The sequence below is a fragment of the Bactrocera dorsalis genome, chromosome 5, assembly GCF_023373825.1.
Source record: "Bactrocera dorsalis isolate Fly_Bdor chromosome 5, ASM2337382v1, whole genome shotgun sequence".
In the NCBI taxonomy this organism is placed as follows: domain Eukaryota; kingdom Metazoa; phylum Arthropoda; class Insecta; order Diptera; family Tephritidae; genus Bactrocera; species Bactrocera dorsalis.
The window spans coordinates 38437355-38453087 of NC_064307.1; the positions used below are offsets into that span (position 1 = coordinate 38437355).

Below are 15733 nucleotides of genomic sequence, written 5' to 3' on the forward strand. Positions count from 1 at the left end.
GCATTACTCATGAGGCAAAGCACGGAGACGATCCATCTTACATCCCTTAAAGAATGGTTGAAATCAAATACATTATCGAAAACTAATCGAGGTGCAGTAGTTTCGATAATCTTCGGACAATCATTAGGTACGATTTGAGTTCGATACCTGTTCTAACCGCATCACATTCCATTCGGGAGGCAATAGCAAACCTGCAATAGCAAACCTGCAAGCGCTTCTCAAACAATTAATACACCATTCGGGATGAACTTAAAACTTATCGATCAGTTGAATGAGTGTCTTTGGAGAATCTTAAGCCGCTTGTCATGTAAGTCTGCATAATCACTTTCTCGACATCACGAGTCACTTAACTGAAATAATTGTTAATGCTACGACGAGAAGATGATTTTCTTAAAAAAATTCATTATCGTTTTCAAGTTGTTCCAAGGCAAACTCAGCAAATTCAGCACGTTTACGGTGGTCCCATGGCTACAGTTCTTAAGTGAGAACAATTGTATACGGCTGCAAGTCCAAATCCTTTTACAAAATCCGCCAGGTTGCTGTTTGAGACAGTCTCAACTCTTGACGACGTCTTGGAATTGACAAATTGCGGTCTTCAGCAACACTTGTCAACACTTAGAAATCATATCATCCCTATTGAAAAACCCGTTATATATGGTATATGCATATCATACTCATATGAACTCACTTTCGGTGGCATGTTGAAGGAAAACGTACTGCAATTACATTAGCCACCGATTCGTAAAGTTCTCAAATATGCTTGTATGTATGTATGTGTGCGTATAGATTTTGTGTAAAGGCTTGAAACTAACTAAACTAATTAATTCTATGAAATTAAAGCAACTGTGTTAGTATAGCAGCGCAGCACCGATAATATTTCTATAATTTATTCATGAAAGATGTGAATCTCAGCCAAGACAAAAGCAGAAACCATTTCTTTGCACGCTCCTCTAGTTAGACAACTGCTTGACTGTGACAATGGCGACAAGTAAAGGTGTCGGCTGTCTCCGGTTATATAATAGAAATACAGAAACAGAAATCCACAACAACGGCAATGCAAGGCAGCAACTTCGAATAGAAGATGGCAACCAAGACGGAGAGATGCAAATGAATTTGCCAGCCAAGCTGTTGGTTGCCAAAACTTGTCTTGGTGCGCACTCTAAGACATTCTTACGTAAGACTTGCATAATTACGTAGCAAACGTAAGTGAAGGGTAAGGTGTATGCCAGCTAACTTGTAGTGAGCTACCTGTCTTTACGCCAAAGGCAGCGCGTAGCTATGAGCAACCCGATTATACTTAGTCTGTTGCATATCTAACAAATGAAATCTGCGCATAAATGGAAATGTTCTTTCCACATTGTAAACTACACTACAGAGCTAAGCGCTAATTTTCTTTGCACAACAACAATGTAGCTTCAGTATAAATTTGCGCAGCATACGCCACGCGCTTGCAATGCCAACCCCCTGCCACAATCGCAACCAACCGCATAGTTTAATTACTCTTGTTGCCACTAGATAATCTCACTTTTATTTTGCTTTATCAACCGAGTGTGCTTCTTCCGTTCCTTCTTATGTTGTTATTTTACGAAGTTTGGGAAAATTAAAATTTTACACCAAAGCAAATAGGCGCTTGGCGCTCACTTTCAACTAAGACGAGCTGCGGCTTTTGCAGCCCACCATTCCACATATATAGTTTTTATAGCTGTGTGTGTGTATGTACTTATGTGCGGGCAGATTTAATCAATCCACATTGACAAGATATGGAAACAATTTCACGCCTTTTGCTTCTCTGACATATCCCTTTTTGGGATATTGTCAGTCTTGTTGTCATCGCCGTAGTTTTTTGCTTTTATCGCAATAATCTTGATGGAAAATTTGTGATTAGAAAAAGTTGGTTTGTTGCCACCACCAATTTTGTTACTGTCGCAGCTCAGTTTGATGAATTAATGTTGTCGATACTATGAATATCCAAGGAGCGAGACGCATCGGGGCTGTGGAGATGTTCGCGCTCAAGCTCCCAGCTGCACTTGTTTGTCTACTCCATTCACTTCGTTTAATTCTCGAAAGTCAAGTGCTTATTTGCCACTTGCTAATAAGAATCTGCCAGAAAGGGTAGATTTTTCCTATGAAATAAAGCAGATTTTTACTTTGTTTCCTGCGATTTTCTACTCGATTTGCTGAAATTTAGTTTTACGCACATTTACGAGCATGTTAGTGAATTCGCAAAGTTTTGCCTACGCGCGACTAAACGTGTTAGTCACGTGTCTGCTGTAGACTTCAGAATATGTCTATATTGGTGCTCATATGTAGACACGTGCCCAGAAAGTGGAATTGCTTTAAACATACTTATAGATTTGTTTGTAAAGTGTCTATATACAATTATATTACAATAAAAACAAGCTGCGATTTAATGATTTTATTATCATATGGATACCCTTGGGATTAGTGCACGGATTGAAATTAATAGCAGGATTTTAATGATATATCAGTTTAATAATGGCAAAAAACTTGTAATATAAGTGAACTACAAACATCTGAATGTATTCTATGTTCAGAACGGATGCTCGAAAGCAAATACTGAAAACTTTGGTAGTAAATTTTGAAATTTTATAGAGTCTCCTTCATGGATATTGCTCAACTATTTATGATAACAACACCCATTCTCCATCAACGGTTATGTCGGGTTAAATTATCTAAACTAATCTACATAGATCGGAAATTCCATTTCCCAGAACCTAATCAATGAATTGCAACCAAAATTTGCATATACGATTATTCGAACGTTTACTTCCTAAAGGCTCCGGCACTCGAAGTGTAACCAATTAAACAAGCCATAAATTCGGGATGGAAAATTATTTTTATTTATTTTAAAGTACAAAATGTGCGAAAATAATCATAAATTCAGAACCAATTCACTTTTTCTCGATATGACAACCTTTAGCCTTAACTATGGCCTTGAGACGGTCAAAAAACGAATCGCAAGCTGCCCGAATGTCACTTGCCGGTATTTTGGCCCACTCACGGACAATGGCTTTCTTCAGCATCTCGAGACTGGTGTATTTTTTAATTCGGACCTTGCTCTCCAAAGTGGCCCAGAGAGAATAATCCATTGGATTCGCATCTGGTGAATTCGAGAGCCATTGTGTGGTTGTAATGATGTGTTTTTCAGCCATTCTTGGTTCATTCGCGCTTTGTGAGATGGTGCTGAGTCTTGTTGAAACGTCCATGGTTGGCGACCGAATTGTTTGTTTGCCCACGGCTTCAAAGCAGCCAAAATACTTTCCCGATAATATGTCGCATTTGCTTTGACGCCAGGCTCGATGAAAACAATTGGAGAGCGCCCATCTGCTCTATAACACAATTATAAACTCCATCTGATTCTTTCAATTTGTAGTACACAAATGAAGCTATAATGAAAATATATACAACTTTAGTGTTTTTAAGATGTCATTCACTTCACATGTCTAAAAACGGACCATAACTTTTCAAGCCGCATCTACCGATGTGATGAATCCAGCGCGTATGGCTAACTTTTTACCAAAAATGTCGATCGGTATGTGAAATATATTATTGAGACACGGAGAGAATATTTTATAATCGGGCCAGTAGTTTCCTTTGCCCTCATATACCTATTTTATAGTTAATAGAACTTCCTGTTGAATTTATACAATGTATGCGGTATCAATAATTGAGTTATCTTAATGAAATTCAGAAACACTCTACCCACTAGCAGAACAGATTTGTGTCTAAAAAAGATCAAATCGGGTGAATATTTGCACTAGCTCTCATACGAGGTGCGTTCTAAAGTAAACTGGACTTTTTGAACCTAGCGCCCGCTGGTGGTATATGCCTTTATATGCCGACTAGTGCGTTAGATTCTGCGACCTTTATCGATTGTCCAGTGAGAATTTCATGATATTTCATTGATTGGAAGTGAAGTTATTGCGTTTTAAGTGTCGGCATGTTTGTGTTATCGGTGCGAAAATGAGCTTCAAACAAAGAGCCAACATTAAATTTTGTTTTAAAATTGGTAAAGCTTTTACCGAAACGTTTCAATTGATGAAAAAAGTTTATGGCGATGATTGTCTATTCCGTAGAAGAGTGCACGAGTGGTTTCAACGTTTTGAAAGTGGTCGTGAGGACATAAATGACGATCAACATGGGCGCCAATCAAAATCCGTAATCACCGGAAATTCCATCGAAACTGTGCGTGAATTAATCAAAAATCAGCCAAAATCATCATTGAAATTCACTGAAATGGAATTGAACATCTCCAAAACATCGATTTATCGCATTTTAACCGAACATTTGGGCTTACGAAAGGTGTGTGCACGGTTTGACCCGCACAAATTAACTGACGACCAGAAATTGCTCAAACATTCAAAGGACATCATTAAAGGACCAAAAATCACATTTTAACCATTAACCACTCTCCCCGTATTCACCTGAAATGGCGACTTCTTCCTTTTCGGGAAAATGCATTTGCCCATGAAAGGAAAGCGTTATCCAGACGTACATAGAGGCCATTCAAAAGGCTTGCACCGGCATACTGGTGGCCATACCGACCAACGAGCTAAAACATTCGTTCGACATACTTTTGGACCGTGAAAAAACCTGTATTGAAGCAGAAAGAGACTTTTTTGAATAAAATAAATTGATTTTGCCGAAAAAACCATTTGTTCTGTTTCTTTTTTAAGTCCTGTTGACTTTGGAACGCTCCTTGTATAACTTTTATAGAATTTTCAAACACCGCATTCACTTTACATTTCATAAAGGATGTTTTCTTGGCCTGCGGTTTTGAAGAAGAAATAAAATCTAAGAATTTGTGTTTATTACAAAGAATAATAATAATAAAGGTTGACTTTACACTTTTTTGGCGAAAATAGATAAGATCTCGTTTATACTAACCCAAGATCCTACAGGGTTTGTCCGGAAAGTAATAGGACTGAGTAGATTAAAAAAAAAAAACAACCACTTCAAACGTCTCTGCCGCAGATTTCCTATCTCATTACCTTTGTGAGTAGAAATCGCCGGCTGGATCGTACGCAGCATTTATTGGCTATAATTCTTGATAAGGTGTTTAGAATTTTATTCGCTTTTCTTTCCTTTTGGAGATACCTCATTCAGATTGACAAAAGCGTTTCTAAAATTGATTCAAACGCATGCAAAAGTATGTAAATCTTAATGGAGAAGATTTTCAAAAGAATTAAGCCATTTTCGGTTATTAAAATTTGTTTTTGTTCTAATTCCGAAACATAAAATTAAAGAAACTAGCAAGACCTTGGTATGTGCCTCATATCTCTATTCTAATTGATGTAATGCATAATACTTATATGAAATCTAGTCTTTTGATTGAGTTTTTGTCACATATTAGGTTTTCAAATATCTCCCTTCCGCCTTTTTGTCTTTTGAATTTCGCGGCTATGTATAAAGCGCTACAGAGCTCGTATCTGGCAATACTATACATCTTTGAAAGGTATTGACATAAGCTACAAAACGACGCTATGCATGATTAGTTTGCTTATTACGTTCAACAGTTATAGACGTCTAAACATGGAGTTCACCAACGTCGAAATTCGCGATATTTTAAAGTTTTCCTTCGTTTAAGACAAATCCGCTAGATTCCGTTCCGTGAGATTAATGTTGTTTGCGGGATGGTACTCTATCATTTCGAACTGCGAAGGAATGGTTTCGACGATTCAGAGTAGGTGAAAACGACACCATGGAAAGCCAGCCGGTGGTAGACCTGTGACGACGAATACCGATCAAATCATGGAAAACATCGAGTTAGACCGGCATATGGTATCTCGTGACATCGCCCAGAAGATGGGAGTTAGTCACCAAACCATTTGCAGAAAGCTGGATACCCAAAAAATCTTGATATTTAGGTGCCGCATGATTTGACGCAAAAAAACTTCTGGACCACATCAACGCCTGCGATATGCTGCTGAAACGGAACGAACTCGACCCATTTTTGAAGAGAATAGTGACTGGCGACGAAAAATGTATCACATACGACAATATCAAGCGAAAACGGTCGTGGTCGAAGGCCGGTGAATCGTCCCAAGCAGTGGCCAAGCCGGGTTTGACGGCCAGGAAAGTTTTGCTGATTGTTTGGCGGGATATGAAGGGAATAATCCACTATTAGCTGCTCCAATTTGGCCAGATGCTTAATTCTATCATCTACTGCGAACAACTGGACCGCTTGAAGCAGGCGATCGACCAGAAGCGTTCAGAATTGACCAACGGGAAGGGTGTAGTGTTCCACAAGCACAACACCAGAACGCACACTTCGTTGATGACTCGTCAGAAGCTACGAGAGCTCGGGTGGGAGGTGTTATGGCATCCACCATATAGCCCGGACATAGCGCCAAGTGATTACCACCTGTTCCTGTCCTTGGCGAACGTTGTTGGTGTAAAGTTGAACTCAAAAGAGGCTTGTGAAAAGTGGCTGTCCAAGTTCTTCGCAAATAAGGAGGGGGGCTCCTACGAGGGGGGTATTATGAAGTTGTCATCTAGATGCAAACAGATTATCGAACGAAACAGCGCATATTTGAACTAAATTCGATCACTGTAAGACTTTTTATAAAGTATTGAATAATGAGCAAAAAAGTGGAAGGGAGATATTTGTCAACCTAACTTATCGCATAATTAGCTTGTTTTTGTAATAACTATTTCGGACAAATATTAATTAAAGTAAATCGCGTTTTAGTATCGAATACCAATATTTTCCTGAAAATTTTCAATTAAAAACCACAAAAAACTTTGACTTTCTTCATGACACCTGGAGCAGAGTCACATAAGTAATTAACGGACGGAACTTTTTGTTTTACTTAATGAGTATACTTGTATAGGGTGATTTTTTAAGAGCTTGATAACTTTTTTTTTAAAAAAAACGCATAAAATTTGCAAAATCTCATCGGTTCTTTATTTGAAACGTTAGATTGGTTCATGACATTTACTTTTTGAAGATAATTTCATTTAAATGTTGACCGCGGCTGCGTCTTAGGTGGTCCATTCGGAAAGTCCAATTTTGGGCAACTTTTTCGAGCATTTCGGCCGGAATAGCCCGAATTTCTTCGGAAATGTTGTCTTCCAAAGCTGGAATAGTTGCTGGCTTATTTCTGTAGACTTTAGACTTGACGTAGCCCCACAAAAAATAGTCTAAAGGCGTTAAATCGCATGATCTTGGTGGCCAACTTACGGGTCCATTTCTTGAGATGAATTGTTGCCCGAAGTTTTCCCTCAAAATGGCCATAGAATCGCGAGCTGTGTGGCATGTAGCGCCATCTTGTTGAAACCACATGTCAACCAAGTTCAGTTCTTCCATTTTTGGCAACAAAAAGTTTGTTAGCATCGAACGATAGCGATCGCCATTCACCGTAACGTTGCGTCCAACAGCATCTTTGAAAAAATACGGTCCAATGATTCCACCAGCGTACAAACCACACCAAACAGTGCATTTTTCGGGATGCATGGGCAGTTCTTGAACGGCTTCTGGTTGCTCTTCACCCCAAATGCGGCAATTTTGCTTATTTACGTAGCCATTCAACCAGAAATGAGCCTCATCGCTGAACAAAATTTGTCGATAAACACATTTCGAACCGAACACTGATTTTGGTAATAAAATTCAATGATTTGCAAGCGTTGCTCGTTAGTAAGTCTATTCATGATGAAATGTCAAAGCATACTGAGCATCTTTCTCTTTGACACCATGTCTGAAATCCCACGTGATCTGTCAAATACTAATGCATGAAAATCCTAACCTCAAAAAAATCACCCGTTATATGTAATTTTCGCTATGCAGGATAATAGTAAGCATAGTAATCAACTAAAATTAGCTTTGAAAATATTATTTATGCGAAATTTTCAATTCAATATATTAATTACCTACACACATATAGTGGATTAATACCTGCTTAAATTTGGTAAGCTAAACAATATTTTTCTTTAAAGCGATTGTCGAAAGCAATCATGTGTTTAACATTAAATTATTGCGCGCATATGTAGATACATGCGTCTGTGTGTGGCTGCATCCGCGAAAGCGCGTATGAAAGTTGAATTCTGCTGAAAAAATACGCAACAACACGAAAACGCGCCGCGAACAACGATAACAATAGTGGCAGACAAATGTAAACTGTGACCACACGCAAGTTGTAATAATAAATTTTATTTTAATTTCATATGGCCAAGCGAGCAATTAGCACCTGAAAATATGCGAAAATTAAAATCATAAAAAATATGAGCAAAAACTACAAACAAATGGGAAAAATATTCAAAACCAAATCCACCAGCGGTGGCCAGTGGAAAAGGACAATGGCAAGTAATTTGAATAAAATGTGCAATGGCATCCGGACACGCACACACCCACACACACACACACACGTGCATTGTGCACGTGAATATGCGCACAAACATACACACATAATAAACTGGCAAATGGTCGGACGCGCGCTGGACACATAAGCATAACGTTCACATAATAAAATTCGCACATATTTCGCACAACCTGGAAGCAGAAAGCAGAAAGCACATCCTGTCCGCATGATACAACGCCAACTCGATACAAAAAACACTGGCGCAGAGCGAGCGAGCGACCAACGGCAGCAGGATGCGCCGCCACATAAATTTCACATGTACAACAATGCTGACCGCCCCACAAAGCAGACAGCAACTGGCGGCCAAGCTGGCCAAGAGCCGAGAGACGCCAACGAAAAGCTTTTACCATTCAACACAGACAGGATGTTACCCGTTTTTTATATACATACATGTATGTGTATAATAACGCCTACGCTTTGCTTGCATATGTGTGCTGCAACAGTTCTATACGGCAGCGCCATAACGAAGATGGTCTCCTGCTGCTGGGCGGTGGCAGCAGTTGAGTTGAAGGGACAGCGCTGCGTTATGAATGCGATAATCCAGCAACAATTGCGCACACATACAAATACAAGCGCGCAAGAAAAACAACAACATCTGTCACAACACTACCACCACCACCAGCGCAACGGCAAGCAGTGCCCGAATACGAGCTGCATGCAACGAAAAAATCGACAAAAACAACCTGTTCGTAAACACTTGCAATAAGGACACCGCATTGCCTTGGAGAGCCACAAGCATAACCTACCGACAGGCGTTCGAACGCGCTATGAACTTCGAAAAAGAGCATGACAATGCGAGTAAGCGGGAGAGAGAAAGTGAGAGAGCCTTGTGGCATGGTAGTAAGCACGTATGCTTGTGATATATTATATACGAGTAAGCCTGTAACTCCGCCCATTGAAGTGAGAGCAAACACTCTGACAAAATGTATTAATATGTATGTATATATGGCTACATATGCAGTTAAGTAAATATGATATGCTATGTAGATGGTTGTGTGAAAGTCCAGTTGGCCCATTGTAAGCTGATGCTGGGGCATGATTTTTTATTCGTCCGTATGCTTTAGCTTATGTATGTATGTATTTACCATTATTGTACCTTTGAATACCTATGTAGTACTTAAGCGGGGGCTACTGTTGGACTTGCTCGATTTGAAAGTAGTACTGTTTTTATATATGTATATTTATATATGTATATCTATCGAATATAAGAACAGAGAGATGAAGTTGGTAAGACCAAGTATACCAATATGGAGGTTGTTGAGTGAATTTTGACTAGGTGACGACTTTTAATCCTTTCTACCCTTGTTGAAGATTCTACAAGTAGCTTTTTTTCTATTTTCTGTTTTTTAAGTCAAGTTTTCTCGAGAACTACTTAACAGATCTTCATGAATTTTTACACAGGTCTCTGAGATACAATTCTTAAAGGCTTGAACGAAGGTTTTTTTCGATTACAACTATTTGAAAAAAAAATGTCACGAAATTTTCATTTTTTTTTCCTCCAAAAGGTCACCGGAAATGGCGTTGCAATGGCCGAATTAAAAATATATTTTTTTTCCAAAAATTTCAGAATTTCTCTTTACCCGAAGAAAACCATGTAACTTAATAAAGAGATTAATTTTAAATTAAGGAGATTTCGTTTGAGCATGGTGAAAAAACGTTTGCTTGAGTTATGCCTTGCAAATGTAACACCTTAGGACAATTTAAATCGCAAATATTAATATTTCGTCTAATATGCCATATAAGCTCATTTTACAACTTTAGAGTTGGCAATTTTTTTTAAGGACCAGAATTAATCTTCCATCATGAGTCGATCTCAATCACCTTGAAAACTTTCTTTCATCTTTTTTAGGTATTCTTGGTAACGCTCTCCCACTTTCCCACTATAACTCATAATTATCCTTTGCCGAAACTATCCATTTGCGACGATAGTCTTACTTGATACTCATATTTGCTCCTGGAATTTAAAATTTTGTCAGCATAGCTTTTACAATTTCTTCATAATTTGTCGCTTTAAGGTTATCTAAAAAGTTTTAAATATCAACACTAAACTATGTATGTAAAGCGAAGCTTAGCTTTCCGGAACTGTCATAACTTTGATAAAAATCCATATGTTCTATGAATTGCCGTATTTGAAGAAAAAATATTGCATCTTTCAACTTTTTCAAGTTTCGGAAATTATTTACAAATGTAAATGAACAAAATCCTTCCTCGTTTAACGATTTCACAAACCATTCCTAAATTGATCACGTATTAAGTCCCTTTAGTGTAGATGTACCACCCTCACTTTCATTTCCATTAGTCGATTGTACCGATCTGAGAATTTCAACGTCATAGTTTCTGAGTTGTCCGTTCAAATTATTCTTGAAACGAAAACTGAAATACTAATTCGCACTATACTCGTCACACGGATCACTTTTATATATACTTATAGAGTCTCCAATGTCTACTCTGGATGCGGCAAGTTCTATTTAGGGTATACTGGTAGTTGCTCGTTTCTTAATACTCACTCTCCATTACTATCACTGCAGATATTAACCCCACAACTTTCAAAAAGTGTACTAAAATGATTTCCGAATCTTGACTTTAATTTTACAATGCTGTGTATTATTATTTAAAACCAAACGTTTATATAACGGGTGATCAAAATAGAAGTACTTTTTTCAACAGCATTTTTTTGACAGATCACGAGTCGTGTCAAGCTGTCATGTAATTTTAGTTCAGTATTGTTTCATCATGCAAAGACTTACGCCGAAACAACGACAAATCGTTCAACTTTATTATGAAAATTCACGTTCAGTAAAAAATGTGTTTCGCGCGCCTCACTCAACCTTTTGGTCAACATAATCTACCTACTGAGTGTACTATTCGCAACAACCGTCACTCAACTTCGGACGGAGCATTCATTATTTGATAATATTCGGCCGAATAGATCGCCTCTAACACGCAGTGAAGAAAATATATAGTAGCCATAGCTGAGAGTGTTCACGAAGGCCATGGAGTGTCGATTTGACGCCGTTCGCAGCAACTCGGCCTGACGTTTCGAACGACTTGGCGCATTTCACATCGAGATCTTGAATTGAAAGCGTACAAAATACAGTTTGTTTAGGAATTGAAACGGCTCAATCTGTCATCGCCTCGCTCTGTGAGTTCTTAAAAAGTTCCAGATCCAAAGTTTTCGAGTCAAATATTGTTTAGCGATAAGGGCCATTAATGGCTCAATGTGTATGTAAACAAGCAAAACTGACGTATTTAGGACGAAGAGCAATCTGAAGAAATTTAAGAACTTCCAATTCATCCAGAAAAAAAACAAGTTCCAACGGTTTGGTGTGGTTTGTGGGTCGGTAGAATCATTTGCAGACGTTTGGTTTCAACAAGAACTTTCCACAGATCGATGGACTTATTGAGGGAACACTTTGGTAAACAGATAATTTCACGCTGTGGGTCCATCGAGTGATATCACACCATTGGTCTTTGTACTGTGGGGATATGTTAAGTATATGCGGGCAATCTCGCTTCGGATTTAGAATTCTTTCGAATGAATTTAAGCCGTTGAATTTGAAGTTTCTGTGTGTTTTCATAAAAAAAGTAAGAAACCTTGAAATGGATCACATTTTAATATGATAGCTGTAGGACAGAAAATACCCATTTTATACCTTTCCAAAAGTCTCAAGACCGACTTTTTTACTCGGACTACATATCACACAGTCGCTCATTGTGTGACTTGCAATCATAGGATCTCCTCAGTAATTACGTCATGAATATCTTGGATAAACGACTATCATTAGTATTTGTATTATTGTTCAGTCGACTGTTCACCAAATATTGCATTATGTCAGTATCGACGAACAAGTACTTAACGAATGTAAAATTTTACCGATTAAAATGTCGGAAGTTAGCACCTATTGTTAAACCCGATAAGTGAATTATTTTTTCACTCCAGTTACTTACATGTATCATTTACAAGCATATACACAAACATACTAACAGCAGTATACTTGGAGTAAATAGTTATGGGCGTCAGCCAACCAGCTGAAGGCAGCGATGCTCTCAAATTTTTTACTCTCCCGAAATCGTAAAATCGGAGAATATGCTAGCAACTTCGAAAACAGATGGAACGCTTTCGAAGAAGCAAAACAAGGAGGCAATGCATACAAATGTAAGCAAAAAGTTGGTAAGCAACAGTCTCTGAGAGCGTTAAATGTGGCTTGGCTTCGATGCCATAAAGAAAGTGCTCGACATAAGGGTGTGCTGATGACCGTATTGCAAAAATGTTCCTGTAAATGCACACATACACAAACATATGTATGTACATATGTAGAGGGTGATCAGGTTGGTGGTGGTGGTGCACTTCAAGTAGAATTTGCACAGATGCGCGAGTGTCAGGCGTTTTGAATGCAACAATATGAGCAGATGAAAGTCCAACTGGATGCTCATGGGGTGGCGTTTTGTATTTGCGTGGCTGCTTAGACTTCAGTTGGACCCACTGCTGCTGGTTTGCTACTTAAGCGGGAACAGATTGTTGCGAAGCACCAGTCTGCTGTTGGATTTCGAAAACGGCGTGTTGTACCAAGAAAACGCAACCCAAACAAAGTGGAATAACAAATTCATAGAAAGTGTGTGAAAACAGTGCAAAAACAGTGCAAAATTAAAAACTTCATTTAAATAATAATTTATGAAGAAATCCTGAACATTTTATAAAGACACTTGATCATAGAGTGCATCATTTATAGTGTGTGAGTGTGTGTGTGTTACGAAAACTGATGAACATGATCATGGAAAATAATCAACACCTAAGCCACCAGCAACAGCAAGGCACAACGCCATTGCCGTCACCACAACGAGCCGACTTGTGTGTCTCTACGACGCCACCAAATGAGTCCTTAAGTCCGCTTTCAAGTCACAACAGCAGCAACAATGAGATACAAGTTTCTCCCACTGGCGCAACAACAAAACTGGGAAATGGAAAGACAACTTTAAAGCGTTCATTCGATGTTGCTTTTCTAATGATGCCCGACGAGCGCTTCAAGCAGAAGCAAAACGAAAAGCATGCACGACTTTCGGAATGCACTGAACGCCTACAATATCCGACAGATTTATCGCCACGCACCACACAGCATTCGCCACCACAGAACCCACAGACACAGCCACAGCATACACAGCAGTCACAAATAAATCCGTTAGAAACGGTTTTCAATATGCAAGAAGCTCGTCGCTATCCACAAATCACCATACGCTCACCACGCGTCTATGATGACCCTACCTTGGTCATACCTGTTGGTAGCGAATCGCCCGAGTGTGTGCCTTTGAAGAGCGCCTTTACCAAAGTCTGCTCAATGCGTTTAGAGTCACCTGTTCAGCCGGCGCCCCCGCTAAGTCCCGATCAATTGAGCTGCTCATCGATAAGTCCACCTATACCCACGACGCCTCCACGCACAAATAGTGGCGGCAATGGCAGTCTCTCGAATGGCAGCAGCAGTGGCAATACAACGCCATGCCTCAATCCGAATATCATCTACCAAAACTTTCGACCAGAGTATCAATTCAATGGCACATTTCAGTCTGTCAATCACATACAGATGCTGCAGGCACAGCGTCTCAAGCAGCAATTGCTTTACCGTAGCCCTCTTAATCCCACTGCAGCCGCCGCACTTGCCGCCAGTAATCCTGCCGGACCACACACAACAAATGGCAACCACAACCCAGAATTTCTTCACGGCTACCCAGCGTTTCCGTTTCCCAACGCGGCTGCACATCCATTCGCCGCTGTAGGACCACCGGAGATGCCACGCATCGCACAGAGTCCCGCGGCAGCCGCCATACTCACAACGCTAATACCACCCACATTGGCTTCGACGTTCTCCTTGACTGCGCAAAATGTTTGCGCCAAATGTAACATAAGCTTTCGCATGACGAGCGATCTCGTCTATCACATGCGTTCCCATCATAAAAGTGAAGTTGCCTGCGATCCGAATCGACGTAAGCGTGAGGAGAAGTTGCGTTGTCCCGTTTGCCAGGAGACATTCCGGGAACGTCATCACCTTACACGTCATATGACCGCTCACCAAGACAAGGAGAGTGACCAGGTGACACCAAATGGTGCTGCCGTAGGCGAAGGCACAGAAAGGCTGAACGATTTAGCCGGTAGCGGGAATGGTCGCCATCAAGCGTCGCGTATCCCAAGTATGAACAAATGATCGAAGCATTTTTTCGGATATTTTTAATTTTGTTAAACATCTACATATACTTTATTTTTGGTCGGCTAATTCGGCCCATTTGTGATATTAATTTAATGCACGATTATATTTGCAGTCATTTAGCTTTGTAGCGCAATTTGAAACTTGTAAAATATTTAGAAAATAACACTAAGTTTAAGTAATTATAAGGGTGCACACCTAGTCATACATAATGTTGAATGATTGTAAAATGCTTTGAAATTAAATCATTGTAAAAAATATTATATTCGAACATACCTAGTTATATATAAAATAATGCACTCAGTGTTAACCAATAAATCATTAGCGATGTTGAAAAAAGTATTTACATTTTACGGATCATGGATATTTAGGGAAAAAAATGAGCTGAGCTTTTGAACCGTAATAGTTTACGAAGCACAATAATTGCTTCTTCGTATATAAGCTGAATAATTAAGATATTTGGACAAGTTTAACGCCAGAAATTTACGAAAATATTTCTAAAAAAAAAGTCTAAAGGTAGTAGAACACAAAATATCTTGATTTTAAAAATTACTTGTCCTATTTTTAAAATGGTTTGGTTGTTGTGTGATTTTTTAAAAACGTTAACAACAGCCACGTGTCATTTTGTAGTAAGACTGGTAAGGGTGCAACACCATAGCGGAATCACAAGTATATAACTCTAGAGCTGACGAACTAGCCACGAATGGTAATCTAGCCCCGTTATCAGTAGAATGTGAACGGGTTGGTACTCCACTGTCGTCTACCAGAGCGATGGGGGCTTGTAAGCCATTGACCAATCGGCGTCCAAGCTGCAAGGGTGAGAATTTTATCAGATGCCAGCTGCAAAAGCTGTATTGAAGAAGACGAGTTGGAAAGATCTTAACCCTTCATTCTTGTGTGTCCCATATTTGCAAGATAAAGACTTAAACACTCGGAAATTTAAATTAAACGCCTAAGCAAATTTTTATTGGCTACAAGACACTTTGGCTACTGTTAAGATCGACTACAGGAGTTTTACTTTTGTAGCTTCACAAAAGACTGCATGTGAGAGTCCAATATCCATCCTTGAATCAGCCATCGAACCTAACCCAACCTTTCTTTGCTCGTCAGATCCACTTTCAAGTTATCTTTATATAGGGTGATTTTTTAAGAGCTTGATAA

General features: G+C 39.2%; 1 protein-coding gene across 1 annotated transcript; it reads left to right on the forward strand.

Annotated features, from left to right (window-relative positions):
- The first annotated feature begins 12858 nt into the window (after window positions 1-12858).
- On the forward strand, window positions 12859-14894 carry LOC105225300 (uncharacterized). Its single transcript, XM_029549789.2, has one exon. It carries the CDS (start codon window positions 13139-13141, stop codon window positions 14570-14572), a length of 1434 nt encoding a protein of 477 aa, XP_029405649.2. The 5' UTR covers window positions 12859-13138; the 3' UTR covers window positions 14573-14894.
- Window positions 14895-15733: the final 839 nt, after the last annotated feature.